This window comes from Bos taurus, chromosome 6, assembly GCF_002263795.3.
Source record: "Bos taurus isolate L1 Dominette 01449 registration number 42190680 breed Hereford chromosome 6, ARS-UCD2.0, whole genome shotgun sequence".
NCBI classification, from domain to species: Eukaryota; Metazoa; Chordata; class Mammalia; order Artiodactyla; family Bovidae; genus Bos; species Bos taurus.
This window is the reverse complement of record NC_037333.1, coordinates 39,777,345-39,795,212: the sequence shown is the minus strand read 5'-3', so window position 1 is coordinate 39,795,212 and position 17,868 is coordinate 39,777,345. Positions and strand designations below refer to the sequence as shown.

Below are 17,868 nucleotides of genomic sequence, written 5' to 3'. Positions count from 1 at the left end.
AAAATAAATTCTATCCTTTTTCCAAATTTAAATAAAATGATGATAAGATGATGTAAAATGCACACTTTAATGATTTATAAGTTGCTGGGCTTCCCTGGTGGTTCAGCCAGTAAAGAATCTGCCTGCAATGAAGAAGACCCAGGTTCAAGAAGACCCTGGAGAAGGGAATGGCAACGCACTCCATATTCTTGCCTGGAGAATCCCTTGGACAGAGGAGCCTGACAAGGCTACAGTCAACAGAATCTCAAAGAGTCGAACATAACTGAGTGACTGACACAATAGTTCTAGAGGAGAGCAAAAATATCCAGAAAGTAAAGTCACACTGAAGATACTTGAGGTGTTTCTTGTCTTAAAAATAAATGTTAAGGGGACAGGAAAAGAGGGCATATCAATCTTACCCTCTTTTAAACGATAATGTATTCAAACGGTCATCAGATGGGAATAGAATTACACTCATTTAGTGTCTAGAGTGTAGAAATGGTGCTAGTAATTTTAACTTTTAACAAAGCATTGATAGATGATTATAAGGAAGATCTTTGTAAGTACAAAAGATATTAAGAAATGAACAGCCTTAGGAAGCTTTCAACTCTTATTTTATTATTATTATTATTATCCACATTATTCAAGCAGAGGCTATGCATTTTTTCCCTGCAACAATGTAATAAAAATTCTGCATTAGGTTAAAAGTTGGATCAAGTGAACCTCAGAACTTCTTCCAAGTCTAAAATGCCATGAGGCAATGATGATTATGCTTACCATCTTTTGTTATATAACTCATATTATTAAGAGGTTAGTCATCTATAGATAAATGCTCAGAACTTAATAAAATGTATATAGCTCACAAAAATGTATGTTGAGACAATCAGAGGTAAAATCATAAAATTTGTAGTGAAAAGGTAAACTTTTCACTTACACTAATTTTATTTTTTTGATGAATAAAGCACACAACAAGATTAATGTAAAGTTAAATCAAAAGCTTTTATTTTTTTCTTTGCCAGGCATAATTCTAAGGTACGAGGACTCCCAGAGTCTATTATACACTTTCAATGAACTATAATTTAATTATGATCTTGTTATATTTATGTCTGAAAAAATAATTACAATTTTCTAGGAAAGACTCCCCATTTTCCAGAGAGGCAATCCCAATTTTTAAAATTACAGAGATGTGCTTTCATAATCTGATCCAAACCACTGGAGAACAAACATTGTCCATGAGTCTCCAACCAAAAGAAGGACGTTTCTTCAGGTCCCCAGCCCTCACAGAGGCAAATCTCTGTATGGAGTTTTCCCTTTTCTCCAAAGGATCCTTTCTAACATCCTCTGTGTAATTCCCCTGATTCTCCTACGTAAAGTTGGTTCCTCCCTTGTCTGTGTCTGCATTTGCCTCTAGTATTTGATAAGCAAGAGTCCCTAACACTATATTACTCAAAACATTAATTCACATAAATGTCTGAGTCCCACTACACTGTAAGCTCTTCAAGCGTAAAGACTACGTGCTGTGTGCTAAGTCGCTTCAGTCATGTCCATCTCTTTGCGACCCCATGGACTGTAGCCTGTCCATGGGATTCTCCAGGCAAGAATACTGGACCCAGGGATCAAACCCGCAGCTCCTGAATTGCAGGTGGTTCATTACTGCTGAGCCACCCAATGGGGAAACCCTGTAAACACTGTATCTATGTTTTCATATTTCCTTCCCTCTTCCTTGGCACTTACTAGGTTCTTAGGAAATGCTGAATAAAAACAAACTGCTCTTTGCATTTTGATATAGTTTGGCAAAACCCTAGCATGTACATTTTATGTTCAGCCAGCTTTCTCCAGACATGTTTTCTAAGGTACATGCCTTAGGTTTTATGCCCCTCTCCAGATAATCAAAGTCCCACGACCAAACCTGCTTTCATGAGCCCTATAGAGCAACTGCCTCCTTTCCTTTAACTTCCCCGTCATGCCTTTCTCAACATAATCTAGAAACTGGAAGGAATTCTATATGTTGAAACAAATTCAGATATCCAAGTGACTGAGAGCTGCCACTAGATTACGTGTTAATGGGTCCACACAATTTCAGATATTGTAAGAAAGAAAGCAATTCAGATAAGAGGGCAAGCAGTGTCTTTTCTCATTTCTTTTCATATGCTTAAGAGGTTCCTAATTCCTTCTCCAAATAACAGCTAATACATACTAAACTTACCAGGTGACAGTCACTGTTCTGAGAAGTTCGCATGAATTATCACATTCATTCTACCCCATAAGTAGGTGCCACTGCTATTTCGGAGGGAGGCACAGAGCTCATAGAAAGTAGAGCTAGAATCTAAATTCAGGTGGGCTGACTCCAGAACATACCCCCTGAATCACTCCTTTCAAAGAGACACAGTCTAAACATCCCTAAACAATAATTCAAAATAATGTAGTCCTCAACTTTCCCTTTCAGCAATCTTTCTTTTTTTTGGGGGGTGGGGGGTGGGTTGGGGCAAAACATAGTTTTACATAGCCCACTTCTTAAATATCTATGAATGGATCACCTGGAAATAAAACATCAAGCTTTATTTAAAAAGAAACTAGCTTTCTAGTCAGTGCACTATTTTAAATATCTATTTAAAATACCTAAAGTTGAAATAAAAATGAAAATGTGTATAAAATATTTTTCTTAAAATTCAAGTAATTTATCACTATATAATGAAAATTATTATAAATGATCTTCATGTGTCTAAACCAACCATGTGTATCAAGCAAGGTAATGTCATATGAAAAAAGGTAGGTAACAGGTGAAGTGATAACATGAATAGAAAAACAGTATTGTTGCACTTTTTTAAAAAGAATACCAATACATTTTTGGTTCCTAGTCTTCTATTTCCTCTTCCATCAGTACCAAGAATAAATGGAAATGCAAACATTACAATACAAAGTGAAACTCTCCCAAAATATTCAATAAAGGAAAAAAATTAAAGCAGAGTTCCTTTCTACAATGACCAGGAATTAAATCTTTAAACTAAAGAGTATTTTTTAAAATACGAAATTATGTTAAAGATACAGAGTGAAGTAAGCCAAAAAGAAAAACACCAATACAGTATACTAACGCATATATATGGAATTTAGAAAGATGGTAACGATAACCCTGTATGTGAGACAGCAAAAGAGACAAAGATGTATAGAACGGTATTTTGGACTCTGTGGGAGAGGGCGAGGGTGGGATGGTTTGGGAGAATGGCATTGAAACACGTATAATATCATATATGAAACGAATCGCCAGTCCAGGTTCAATGCAGGATACAGGATGCTTGGGGCTGGTGCACTGGGATGACCCAGAGGGATGATACGGGGAGGGAGGTGGGAGAGGGTGTTCAGGATGGGGAGCACGTGTACACCCATGGCAGATTCATGTTGATGGATGGCAAAACCAATACAATATTGTAAAGTAATTAGCCTCCAATTAAAATAAATTTAAATTAAAAAAAAAAGACTATCAAGGTGCATAATAATTTCTAAACAGAGCTGGAGAAAAAGTAGCCTGGCCTCTTCCAATACTACAAACTACTTCTTAGTAGCTTGAAGAGCATCATAATAATAACTCTAATGCAAATGTGTTAAAGAAGTTAAAATCTGATAGTCCAAGAACAGATAAACAGCATGTAGTGAATTAAGGGCATCTCAGAGGAGGATTTATGAAGCCAACAAAAATTAGCAGCATTAAGCTGATCAGGTGGGTCAATTTCTAACTGTTCCAGCAAGGATATTCAATTGTGTCCAAGGACACATAACAGAGATTCAATGATATTCAGCTCCTATGTCATCACTAACTAGATGGAATCTGCCTACAGGATCTCAGGACTAAAAATTCTCTGGTTGGAAAGTCATGGTTTCAGAAAGGTGTGTAATGAGTCTCTGAGACACATTCCTTTAGGGAAAAGATGAGAGATCCCAGTAACCATTTCCTCTGGGTGGCCTTCAGTGAGATGAATGATCTTTCTGTACCACACTAAAAACCACAGGCCTCTGAAATGCAGATTCTTAACAGCTCAACTTGAAGGGCATTATTGAAAAGCTTTGTTTCAGATTATTATCTGCCACCCACTCCTGTTACTTATCCATCATTATAGGTTGGAGATCTTCTTTCAACTTCCTCCTCAATCCAATTAACATTTGCAACCTTCACCCCAATCCAAAATGTAAAATGAAAACGATTTTACCTAAGCTAGTAAGAAAGTCCCATATTTACCTATCACTGTAAATGTGATACATTTACAATGCACCTGATTTGAAACAAGTATTTGACGAACACTGCCTTTAGAAGTCTATCATTTACAGTCTCCCGTTTCTCATACATAAATGTCTTCTTCTCAGGTAAATTTCCATTTGTCTTTTATGCTAACATTTTTAAAGCAAAGATTTTTAACATTTAGCAAGTATTAGATAAACTATATTTTTGGCAGTATCAGTATTTTCACCCTTTATGCTCCATGGTAAGAGATAAAAATTTATTAATAAAAAGTTGCTTCCTCTTCACTCCCCTTACTTCTTGATAGTCTCTATATGTTCAGAGCGATTCTGATAAATACTCTGAAAAAAAATCTGGAGAAGGCTTTGCACTTTCTTCACATCTCTTCTATTGACTATATGCTATAAGAAGAAAATCAGAAGGAAAATGATAGTAAATATGAATATTTAAAAGTCAGATTTATTATAGACACATTTTATTAGCTCAAAAAGATAAAGTATTTCCAAAACTCAGTTTCTGAAAAACAGGAAAGGAGATGTTGAAATTTGTAATAATAAAAAGTTCCAACTCTGCATCAAGTATTTTGTGAAAATACATGCATTATCTTACTGAAACTACATACCGTTGCTATGAGATATAATAACTGTCTCCTTTAATGATGACCAAAAATGCAGTTTTCAAAGATAAGACAATTTGATCAAGATCTCACAATGGAACAGAAATCAAGTATTTACTCTCATGTAATGTTTTAAAGGTAAGGAGAAGAGATCGTATCTATTTAAAAAGCACAATCAACAGTAAAACCGGTGAGTATTTGCCAACGTTCCATAGGACACCAGGCAATAGCATATAAAATTACAAGGTGTTTTTACCGAGGGGAGGCTAGATTATCTACAATGAGGAGAACGACAGCTAAGAGATGGAGTCCCACCTGCATTCAGAGGAGATGGACACTGCCAAGAAAACAAGTAATTTTCTGTTGATGTTATCTTAAAGCAAAAATTCCAACTGCATTAAAACCAAATCCAAACTGTGACTAAAATCTCACTCTGAAAATGTTTTCACCAACATTCCTTCCAGTCCAGCAGATATAAATTGCTCTGAAACAGGTAAGAGCAATATATGTAAAGTTCATGTAGAAAAGTCTCTCATCCCATGTTAAGTTGTAAAATTCAGTTTAGAAGGCATAATTCAAGCAGAAGGGTATCCAACAGGAATGAAAGACAGGAGTTCAACGTAAAATATTTGACATTGGTTGCTTCCACAAATACATTGTAACAGTGCAAACTAAACTACTCATTTCAAGGGAGATATAAAGGCCACAGCATCCAGCAAACACTGTTACAAAGGATGAGCCCAAAACAGATGTGGGAAAAATAAACAGCATTGCCACTGCAGAATTTATAAAACGCTCCACAAAGAGCAAACAGAACTTCTCACCACCGTTCAACTTCAAGGCCCATTAAAAAAAGTTGTATGAGAAACCCTCTCAGACAGATTCAATGTTCTGCTAAACTTCAACAGTGCACTTGCATTAAAGCCTTCTAAGATGTAAATGCAATTTAAAATAGTTCACTATCACTTATAAACAGGCAAGAATAATTGGACATTTAATGGCTATCACAGATAAAGCAATTCACATTGAGCATCGAGGTGCATGATTTATCTCCTACAATGTACATACCAAGCTTCTTTACCGAGTTTGAGATGTTCTTTATAGAGACTTTCCCAAGAAAATAACTGCAGTCACTTTAAACTTGAGTATAAAGGTGCCAGAAACTATGATGAGCTTGCATTCTTTTCCAAGTAGATTAGCACTGTTAGTGTACCGTTACTTCAAGGAAAAGAATGTGTTATGTGTTGCCTACAAACTTGCAGGATGAGTTAGAAGAGGGATTCTCCACATCCCTAATGAGCAAGGGTTCAGGGGAGACTTCCCTCGGATCTGTTCCACAACACATTCTCTGCTTGAACTAATGGGTAGCGACCTACAACCAAAATTCTAGAGTGTTGGAGTTCCTTAGTTTCACACTAGCTGTCACATGCCTATAAATGGTGTGCACACCCAGGGAGAAATAACTCAACGCCACCTTCAAAAAATACATGTGCCTTTGAGATATCCTTTAGGGAGAGTAAAGTGTGTAGTCAAACTTAGGCTCTATTGTAAAGACTTTTCTAAACTGAGTTATTTTTTTTTTTGTATCTACTTGGTAGAAACTAAAATAGACAAGTGAACAGGTTTTGCAATGGCTTCATTATAATAATGTTTTTAGGACTCTTTTATTCAAGCAAAAATGAGTATCAAATGACACAGCTAGTAAAAAAAAAAAAAAGGTAATCTGAAATCCAAAGATACAAAAATTTAGAATGTTTAAAGAAATATTGTCTTAAGAACGCCATTACACTTTACTGATAGGAACAAAAGTACAACCCAAGCCTTTGGCTTTATCACTTGTGCAATTTCGTTATTGTAAGCGTGTAAGATATTATTAAGTTAATGAAAGACCTAATATCCAAGGTTTTCGATGGTATGCTACTGGTTCTCACTAATGTAATGTAAGCATATATGAATTTTATTTTGTATTATAAGTGTTTATTGCATTTAGGGCAAAATGCCCTACCATTTTTTTGGACAAACTTAAAAAATTTCAAAACCTTTCTCATACTCTTCCATTTGTGTTGTCAAGGAACGTATAAAAGCAGATGTTTCACAGTAGTGAAATATTGAGTGGCCTGCATGCATGCCTGCTAAGTCGTTTCAGTCATGTCTGACTCTTTGCAACACTATGGACTATAGTCTGCCAAGCTCCTCTGTCCATGGGCTTCTCCAGGCAAGAATACTGGAATGGTTTGCCACGCCCTCCTTCAGGTATCTTTCCGACTCAGGGATCAAATCTGAATCTCTCATGTCTCCTGCACTGACAGATGGGTTCTTTACCACTAGCGCCACTTGGGAAGCCCCAAAATGGCCTGGGTCTCTCTAAAATGCCATAAAATAGAACTTTAATTACTTCAGCATAATCCTGTAAGACATAAGTGAATAATGGAACTTTACACCTGCAGAGAAAAGTCATGGGTCCCAGTGTGATTTTTTTCAGCCTTCTAACACATTACCCACTAGCCAAGAAGTAGTTTGAATTAACAATTTTGTATGGAGACTTTATTGCAGATATACACATGTATCTTCTATTAAGTATGCTGCTGCTGCTAATGCTAAGTCGCTTCAATCGTGTCTGACTCTTGTGCGACCCCATAGATGGCAGCCCACCGACCCCATAGATGGCAGCCCACCAGGCTCCCCCGTCCCTGGGCTTCTCCAGGCAAGAACACTGGAGTGGGTTGCCATTTCCTTCTCCAATGCAGGAAAGTGAAAAGTGAAAGTGAAGTCGCTGAGCCTTGTCCCACTCTTATCGACCCCATGGACTGCGGCCTACCAGGCTCCTCTGTCCATGGGATTTTCCAGGCAAGAGTACTGGAGTGGGGTGCCATTGCCTTCTCCATCTATTAAGTATAATGAAGTTTAATTCTTAAATGCTCCAATTCTTCACTATAGCTTATCTGTTTTCCCTAAATTAACTTCCATTGAATATCTAGTCACTTAACTATATCAGCTTTCATTTGAACGTTTGATTAAACAATATGAGACCTGTAATGCAGTATGAGACCTGTTAATGCAATCAACATCAGGCACATTCTCACGGCTTCATTCTCATCCCAGATAAGCAAGTACTACTGGCAACACAGAGCACCCACGGGAATCTGCCAGGCACATGTTAGGTCAAGGGGCATCGTAGGAAACTGTCACAAGTGGATGTACTGTGTGCTCATAGTGTGTAGGTGTGATTAAAACTTATTCTTTTTATGATGATTCATAACCACAGTCTGATCATCGTATCATCTGATGTTGTTTTCTATACAATACAAAGAAGTGAGTGAGAGGCAGTGAGGCAGTGAGAGAGGAAAGGAAAAAAGGAAAGAGGAAAAGACAGATGATTTTAATTCCCATCTAGTTCTTGGTATTTTGACTGATAACCTTGAGTTCCATCAATTCTTTGAAATGGAAAAAAAAGTGTTTATTTTGTACCTATAATGTTTTAACAATAATGATTTTTTTATCCTATACTAAAATTAAACTCAATCTGATAAAATGACCCTGTTTCTTAGAGATTAAAAGTCGGATTTCTAAAAGGAACTGCTCTTATCTTCTGTTCTCAGATGTCTTCTTTCTCTAGATCAAGTTAAAACTCTATCAACAAAAAATAAAAAGAAAAAACTTAGAATTTTGAAATATTCACAAAATATCATTTGGAATTGTTTTGATTTTATCATTTTAAAATGGAAAAACAAACTTAAAACCATAAATTGCACACAAATAATGTTAATGTTTTTATTTTTGTTCTTTACACAAAGAATGAAAGTTAAGTTGCTATATATACATATGTAGTGTAAATGGCATTTACAACATAAACTTGCATTTATAGACCTTTTCATAATTTGGAATTTGAATTTAAACTTCAGATTCAAGGTGCCAAAAACATATAAATTCACATGAGATATAATTATTTAAAAGTTAATTCACTGGTTACTTCCCATTTATTACATTGTCTCTTGCAACTATTGGGAGGGGAAGCAATCTGTGCAATGTTAATGACATCACCTACTACAATAAAAATGTATGCCATAATTATATCATTATAATGCCATAGTAATTTGATTATAGAACTCTTTGGGTAGCTTTTTAAAATTTTATTTTTTAATTAATATACTGAACAAAATATAAAAGTTTACTTCACAATAACGTGAATGCATTCTTTAGCAAAACTGTTTGCCATTTAATGTATTTAAAAAAAAAATAAATATTTGAAAAGTGTTCCTAAGAAATGGTTTTAAATTCCAGAGTCCCAAGGAGATGAATTGGCTGTCAGATAACAATGTGTTTCCATCAGATGGACTTGGCAGTTGTAAACAAAAGGAATTTTCTCAGCTTTTCCTCACAAATATGAAATATTTGCTCTCAGCCAACAGCTGGGGTGATTTAAAGAAGTCCTGCATATATATTAGTTTTCATTCAAAATTACAAACCCTCCTCCCACTCTGAAACATCTTGCTGCATCTTCATAGAACAGAAAATTGTTGTAAGATGAAGTGACACTCCCAGGGGAAGTCAAAGTCAAAAAATAGCACCTACTTACAACTTTAATTGAATTTCAGATCATAAGGTATCTGGTTAATAAATTTTAGGAAAAGTTAACTTTTTCAAAATGAAAGTTCAAACGATACTCCAAAGTGGCTTGAAAAATAATGAAAAAGTTTGTTTTGTTTCAGTGTTTCTGAAAACACTTAAAATTACAAAATAAACCAAATAGAGACTTCATGAAAAGCCACTGAGAATCCTTCAAGGTCAAAGTTGTTCAAGAAAAAAAAACATAAATATACAGACATATATATCTCACATGTATATATAAATCCTAAACACACACACATATACATGAATAAATATGTTATTGATGAAAAAACTATTAATGTTTAAATGATAATTTTAAATTATCTCTTCATCTTAACAAACATTTAAATTATATTAATGCTTAGTTTCAATGGATGAATTAAAAATAAATTTGTCAAGTACTCACTAGTAGTGAGGTAGTCACAAAAGAGATCAAAGAATAAATATTTTCAGAGTATTTGTATATACTGAGATAGATTATGAACTTATGAACTTTGTTATAAAAGTAACCAAATGTTTACCTTATCTTTATTTCCTTCCCAAAACTAGCTTTAAGTAGTGACTTTACATTTATTTTGAGTTCCACAAATATATCCCTTTATTGTAATATTGTTCATGGAGAAAATTTTTATAAATAAATTAGATATATCTGTATTTAACTTTAAGTTATAAGTGTAGCTTCTATTTACAAATAACTTAGAAGTTGACAAGTCATTTTTTTACTTACAATTATACTGAATTAACTTTTGTACTAGGGCCCAGTGAATCAGTATGTGCTATACCCAAAATGAACTTCATCTCTCACTATTTTAAATAAAATTTTTATTTTTACCTACAGTGCCTCTTAAAACAGACAAGAGAACTTATTAAAATAATTGTTGGTACTTTTAATAGAGCCATTATTTGGCCTTAGAAATGCAAAGCTACTAAACTTGAATTATCAAGACATATGGAGATATATAATTCATATTTCAAGTAACAAATTGTGTATTTTATCTTAATTATTTCAGACAGAGGCTTCTGTCTTTTGTACATATACACATAGGCCTAAAATAATAATGATTCTCAAGTAATATATATCAATCCATAAGACTTTGTGCCTGAAATTAAAAAAAAAATACATTTTAAATTCTGAAGTCCACATTTGATCTTCTTGGAAAAACAACAATTAATGTTATATGACATGCTGTGATAAAGTAATTCTTACTTCCATTTATCCTTAAATGCTTTTTCCAGCAAAAAGAATATTTAGAAAGCTAATATAAAATAATGAAATAAATATTCACCACAAGTGTTAAATATCAGAAAGCAAATCTTTATAACATTAAGAACTTTAAATATTTCTTCCAATGCCATTAATGACACACATAGCAACATCATGGGAACTAAAATAATTATCAGCAAAACTTTGTTTTATAATGCCCCATTAATGCAAATAAAACCACCACCTTTCCTCCCATAAGCAAATAAAACAAACTAGATCAACAATAAGAAAAAACGTACATCTCTAAGTACCAAAGCAATGGTTACCAAGGAAGTAAATGTGTCAGGAAAGTAAGTCTGTTTTTGAACTTTATCACAAATTAGTACTATTTATAATTTCTAATTTTAAATTAGTTTAAAAATCACTAATTCAACCTCTTGTTTTTGTAAATTTACAGACTAAGACATGAAATTAAAGACATGGTCCTGGAAATGCAAGTATTATTAAAAATATAGTTACGTCGTCATAAATTTGGAATTGAAAATACTCACAGTCTCTCCAGTTCTTTAAGATCCTGGAATGCTCCTCTTTCAATGGTGGTAATCTTATTCTCCATAAGCTGACTGAAATGCAAAGTATAACAGGGGTCTTAATGTTAGCACTCATTATCTGAAAAAGTTTCAATTCAGCAACTGAAAACTTGTCCATTTACAAAATTAAATACTGCTCTGGTTTGAGATTCAATACAAAATCTAACAATGATATATATGAAAAGAGTCAGGGAGGGATAATAGTATCCTCATCACAAAACTTTCATAAAAAATACTAATTCAGTTTCTCACAAAATTTAGTCAGAATCCTGAACCTTAAACTATAGTATATCTTGAGGAGTAACCCCTGATACTACAATTTTCATGGCTAGTTTTCAAGTGAGTTCTTAACTGAAAGAATCAACATACAACAATTTATCATATATAGACTTCAATTCACTGATGGATATATGTCAGAAATGGGAAGAATTCATCAAGGGCAAAATGTTTCTTTTAAAAATAAACAGAGAACACACAATGATCAAAAGAATATGTTCACTGCAATATAAATATTAAATTTAAATTTAATTAAAAATTTGTAAGAAAAAAGTTTTACATTACACTGAATCTCAAATGATGGTTCACTCACAACACCCAAAGAAGTAATCACATTGCAACAATTTTATAAAAGCTGCAAAGTTATTAGATACAAGAGACAATTCAAAATATTACCAATTCAAAATATTTTAGTGGGAAGAACTCTGCAAAAACCTGGATTGTTTTATTTTAATGTTAGAAAATATTTATATGTGTTGATTGCTAGAAAAGTCTGAACATTTTTATATTAACAATAATAAAATGCAGACCCACTTAAATTCTTTCTAGTTAATCTCAAATCCTAAAAGTATATCAAATGTCTCACATTACTCATATTGTGAAAGCAATTATGCTACATTTTTATATGCATAAGCACTTAGGGTTGTTACAGCAAATATTTGAGGTCATTTCCATAATACTATTTTATGGCCTGCACCTAAACTTTAATAAAAGTCTACATTTTTATTAAAAATTGTAGTATACTGATAAACAGAAAGGAAACCAAGGCCTGGTAAAATTTTATGTTTCTGTCATTGAGACAGATTTTAAACCTGAGATCAGTAATGATTCAAAATCCACAACCTTAAAAAACATGATAATTCTCCAAAACACAGACGAACATACTTACAGAACTCTTAGGTGTCGAAGACCAGCAAAATCTGTCTTGGTAATCCTTGTGATGTTATTTCCATTCAAATCCCTAAGAGAAAACAAGTAAGAAAATGAAAATTCCATTTAATTTCTATCACTATCTAGTTAAAGAAAAATATACACTGAATAAGAACTGTGAGATAAAAGATCAGTTCCAATTATTAGTTTGCAAAGTAAAAGAGAGGGAAGGAGAAGGAAGTCATCTGTGAAAGAAAATTTTTTAAATGATTCTTAACAAGTTTACACAGTCTATGCTTACCGGCATATGACAAGAAAATGAAGTGATTCTGTTATCAAGAGTTCTCTTTTGTGTCTGTATGGGAGTGCTTTTCATTTTTGTTTTTATAAGGAGGTGTATATTCATTTCACAGATACTCTGCTTTTTACTATAATTGTTATGAACACTCCCAAAAAGTTTCCTTCAGGAAGTTAAATGAACAATTTTCTAATATTATTCAGGGAGAAATTTAAAAAATTCAGACCCCTATCCTTAGGTGGCACCGTGGCTAACCTTCCTAAGGCAAAGAATAAAGTTAAAATGTCATCAAAAGAACTGCACTTCAAAGACTGGCATTTATAGGCAGTTACCTTCCAACAATTCTATGTTTGTATGAAAACTAAACTCTTCATTTGCAGTTCAGGAACCCCCGCTGCGAACTGTAAAGTGAAAACTACCAGCAAGGGCAATAATGGAAATAGTATTCAGACCCTGACATTTTGGTCCAGATTTCAGCACCACAGTTTCCTTGAGAGTCACAACCCCCTTTTCTGGCATCTTAGGTCAAGATCTAAACTTGCCCTGGTTTCAATCATTTCAAGTAAAACCAGGCTTTGCTGCGGTTTGAACGTTCTCCCCTTCAGGGAAGTAAACCTTACCTTGACTTTAAAACAGCATGTTTGGGGGTCTATATTTAATGTGCTTATGTTGTCAATAATATAATTTTATAAGCCGCCACTGAGTAAACTATTTTCGGAAAATTCTTTATAAATCCTTCATAAGGCTAAATTTTTTTCAAGTACCTAAAACTCAGTTGCTATATTTATTTTTTCCCCAAATGCATTCCCCTTTTGTTGAATAAGACGTATCAGTGGTTAAACTTTAAACCATTCTGAATAGCATGAAATGACAAGCTCTAAGACGAAAGTTTTGCATTGCCTTCTCCCCAAACCATTTTCCGTGCTGAGTAAAGCACCATCGAATTGTTTGTTCCCTTTTCGAACTACCTGACATAACCTGAGTCCTAAAGCCCCCATCCCACGCAAACTTGGTAAATCACATTTTTGACAAGACACCTTCGCTAGGGCCGCAACGTGCCCAGCGCTGCGGGCCTGGGAAGGAGGGAAGAAACCGAGTAGGGGTCGACTCAGTGAGGCTCGGGATGGGGGAGCCATTTGCAAGGGAAAGAAGTGGCTCGACTTTAAACTGAGAGAGAGGGAAATGGGTTGGATAAAATCGACTCGAAGCGCTGGGAGCCGCGCGGGTGGAGGCGTGCGAGTCCAAGCGGGTCCCCTCCGCGGCCCTCCACCCTCACAGCCTCGGGCGCAGAGGCCCGGGGAGCGCAGCCTGGGAGCGTCGCCCAGGTCCTCCTTGCCCCGCCCGGCCCACGCGCAACAGCGACGGAAGCGCGCCCCGGACGCCGGGGCAGCTGCCTCGACGTTCACAAAGAGAAAGGCCTCCACGCTTCACTTCCCTGAACTCGGAAAGCGCCCCACAAGCAGCGCGTGGGCCGTCATCACCCGCTCTGCTATTACTTCTTCATTAGGGGATCGCAGAGACAGGGAGGCGGGGATGTCTGCGGGCAGCAGAGCGCGAAGAAAGGAGAGGAAGGAAAGGGAGCTGCTGACACGCGCAGAGACGCAGAAACTGCCAGAAAGGTGGAAAGGGGGCACTGGGGCTCAGCAGGAAGGGCCGGAGGGGGCAGCCGAGGGCCGCGGGGTTACCAAAGCGGACAGACCCGCCTTGACCAGTCCTCGTTTGGACAGCCAGCCCCAACTTCGCTTAGTCGATGGGACGCGCGGTCTTGCCTCTGGAAGTCTCCCTGCTCCGACACGTCCCTTGGGGCTCTCCGCCGCCGCCTCCTCCCCCGGGAAGTGGCAGGCGGGGGAAGAGTAGCTGGGGGCTGCACGGGGCCGCTATCCTGGGGCATCCTTCCTTCCGTGGCCTGTGGAAGTGCCCCCGGGCGGGATCAGCCTCCCCACACCCCATCTCCTCTCCCTCCATCCCCAGGAGGGAGACACAAAGCCCGGGAGCAGAGGTTTCTCTCATTTGAGTACCCCCTTCCCCTCAACCCCTCTCCTCGCGCCACCCCGCGGTGACAAGAGCCGGAACTGAGCCCAGAACCGACCCGCGAGAGTTTCCAACCGCAAGGTGACTCAGTTTACGGAGTCCAAGGAACAAAGTCGCGTCTCCCTTGCCCCGGGCATACTCTAGTCCTCTTCCTTCATCTCCCCGCCTCCCCAGCCTCAGAGAACCAGCCCGCAAAGGGCAGCGAGTGGCGGGACGAGAGCGGCAGGAAGGGACCAAGCGCAGTAGTCAGCGGGCCCGCCCCTCCTTGGGCAGCGCCCTCCCAGAGAGTTCAAGCCTAGGATGCGCGTTGAGGAAAGCTAGTGGGGGCTGCCCCAGGCACAAGTCCCTGTGCCTCGGGGTCCCTCCAGTCTAGATACAGGGGCTGCGCGACCCCGATGGGAGGGAGGGCCAAGGGGGAGAATGAGCCCATACTCACAATCTCTCGGTGTTGCGGGGGATATTCCTGGGCACACTGCGCAACGCCAGCCCGTGACAGTCCACTGTGCTCCCGGAGCAGGAGCACTGCGCCGGACACGCTTGCGGCGCCACCTCGTTCAGGATCGCCAGCACTAACCCCAGAGACAGGGACAGCGTCTGCCAGCCGACGCCGTGCATCTTCCCCCGCCGCCTCCTAGCTCGCCGGCCCCAGGGGTTTCTCTTTAGCTCGTTCCTCTGCTCCAACCGCGCGGTGCCTGAGGCCCAGTGCCTAGCTCGAGGCTAGCCACCCAGAGTGTCCAGATAACGTGCACAAAATAATACAGAAGTAACAGTAATATTCAAGGCAGTAGAGCTGACACAGGTACACGCCTCTCAGCTCCCCTCGCCCTTCTCCTGCAGGGCAGACGCTCCTTGGGCAACTTTAGGTCCAGAAGATCAATTGGCCTGGCCAAGGCTACAGAGCAGCGGGGAGCGGATCGCGCGTCGGCTGTCTGGCAAATATCAACTTGGCTGTAAGAGACCTGAAGCTTGCAACGGCTGATGAAGATCGTGAAGATGCAGGGGCCAGTTGTGCGTGGAACTGAGGTGATCCGATTCCACCGATCCCCTCTGCAAATCCAATTCCAGTGGGGACTGTATAAGACAGAAGGAGGAGGCTCAGTAGGAACGGTGGCCTCGATCAAAGTGGGCTCTCCGAAACTACAAGGCGCAGGAGCCCCGCGGGCCGGGAGCGAAGCACACTGGACGACTGGACATGGCGCGCGGGGGCGCACAGGGCTGGCGCGCAGACGGGGCGGGGGGGGGGGGGCGCGGAACCGCGCTGCGGGGCTCCTGGCGTGACTCACTCACGCGGCCTCCCCCCCTGGCCTGCAGCTCCTCCGCAGCCCCAGCCGGTCCCCGTCACATGCACTTCGCTAAAGGATGTATGGGCAATTCCGCCTCCCGCCCGGCGTCCTTGGAGACGCTCCGCACGAGGGCCTTCCCCGAGGTCAAGCAGAAAAGACAAAAGGGCAATCGCACCGCCACAGCAGGCAAGAACATCCACTAGTCACAACCACGGCAGAGGAAATCCAAAAGGCCAAGTTGAGGATGAGAGCTCCTGCTAAGACTGAGTAGGGAATGGCTGGCAAGCCGGCCAGAAAGAGTGTGGAAAGGCCAAGCTGGAGGTGTCCGCCTCCCAGGTCCTCCCGGGGTGTTCCGGAAGGCAGAGAGATGGCAGTTGGGTCGGTGGGATCTGCTAATCCGAGGAGACCCCAAGAGGCAGCTGAACTGCAGTCCTGTGTGCGTGCGTGTGTCAGCCCCTCGCGTCTCCCGGATACGCCGCGGCTCCGCAGCAGACACCTGATGGCAAAGGTGGAAGAAACAAGAGCAGCCTCCTGGAGCGGGGGCGGGGCGCAGCCCCTCGGTCTCCCCCCGACAGCCGCCCACAAGTGGGCCCTTCTTCTCAAAGTGCAGGAACTTTTCCCAGGTTTTGAATCCAGTCCCCACAGCTACGGTGGGAGTCCTCCCGCCGACGTCGCGACGCCGCCAGAATCCGGGCGCTGCACCTGACTTGGCGGCCGCAGTCCAGAGCAGCCCGTCTGCTTCCAGCACCTTCCCTTCTCCAGGTGGCTTTTCGCGCCCCTTTCTTGGGGCAGGAAAGTGGGGAAGAGGGAAGGCGGCGGTAGGGAGCGGGGACTCGGTGGCTCTGTTGACTCCCGAGCTCCTGGCAAGTGTCTAAACAATAGGACGGACGCAGCAGCCCTTGTCTAGCTCGGCTGCGGGAAGGTGGATTGTTGTTGTAACTGGAGTTGTTGGCTCGGGCTGCCTGGCGCTCAGTGCAGCCGAACAAAAACCCGGCCCGCGCTTCTGGAGCTGGCCGCGGGCCCCCGGACGCTCCCCTTTCTCCTCAGCGCTCCCGCCTTGCCCGGAAAGCTCGGCAGATCCCGCCTGCGCCCGGGAGCCACGGCGCTCCCATCACTCGCCGCCGCTCCCTGCCGCCTTTTTTAACCACCGTCTGCGGCAGCAGCAGCAGCCGCCGCCGCCACCAGCCTCCGCCGTCCGCGTACTCCCCAAATAAATAACCCCAAGCCAGAAGTTAAGCCGGGGCCGGCTTTATATATCCGGCGGAGCCCCCACCCCCCCCCACCCCCACCTCCTCGGCCCCGCCCCGCGCGGTCCGGCGCCGCCCACTGGCTGAGCCCGGGTCTCCTGCACCTCGCCGGGCAGAGGTGAGGCCAGGGTTGCCAGCGCCGGGCGGAGGCGGCGGCGGGCGGCGCGTTCCCGCGCACTCCGGCTCGCGCCCTCGCTCTCACGCCCCAGCAAAGTTTGGCGGTGGAAGGAGGTTTCCCCCGATCCGAGCTCTAGGGCCCCAGAGGTAACCCAGGCTCGAAGACGGTCGTTGGTAGTGGGTGGAGGACAAGAGAGCTGCTTTGAACGCTGCTCGTAAACAGCGCAGCCGATTCCTTGCTGCAGCTTTTGCCACGCGATCCTAGGGGGGACTGCTCAGTGTTTAAAGCACTGAGAGAGAAACAGAGACATTATGATTAAAAAAAAAAAAAAAAAACGAAATAAATCTGCCTGAGCTCACAGACACACACATGTTTATTTTTGGGTGCTTAAAAGTTCAAAGTTTTTGTAAGTTGGAAAATGGTGCTTGTGAACCTTTTCGCCAGCCTTCCCCATCTCCGACCCACCCCCTTCCGTTTAACCCTTTCTTTGTAGTCACGCACTTAACACCGTGCTCAG

The 17,868-nt window shown here is 40.8% G+C and overlaps 1 protein-coding gene across 3 annotated transcripts in view; it reads right to left on the bottom strand.

Annotated features, from left to right (window-relative positions):
* The window catches only part of SLIT2 (slit guidance ligand 2), a 406,423-nt gene extending 389,210 nt beyond the window's left edge, over window positions 1-17,213 (bottom strand). For 2 of the 3 annotated variants that reach the window (XM_005207790.5, XM_005207792.5), the window contains exons 1-3: window positions 15,140-17,213; window positions 12,394-12,465; window positions 11,190-11,261 (exon numbers count right to left, since the gene is read on the bottom strand). In XM_005207790.5, the coding sequence (XP_005207847.1) occupies window positions 11,190-11,261; window positions 12,394-12,465; window positions 15,140-15,318 (323 nt within the window). In that variant the 5' untranslated portion in view covers window positions 15,319-17,213. The remainder of the gene's footprint in view (window positions 1-11,189; window positions 11,262-12,393; window positions 12,466-15,139) is intronic. The other variant, NM_001191516.2, reaches the window with a different exon arrangement.
* Window positions 17,214-17,868: the final 655 nt, after the last annotated feature.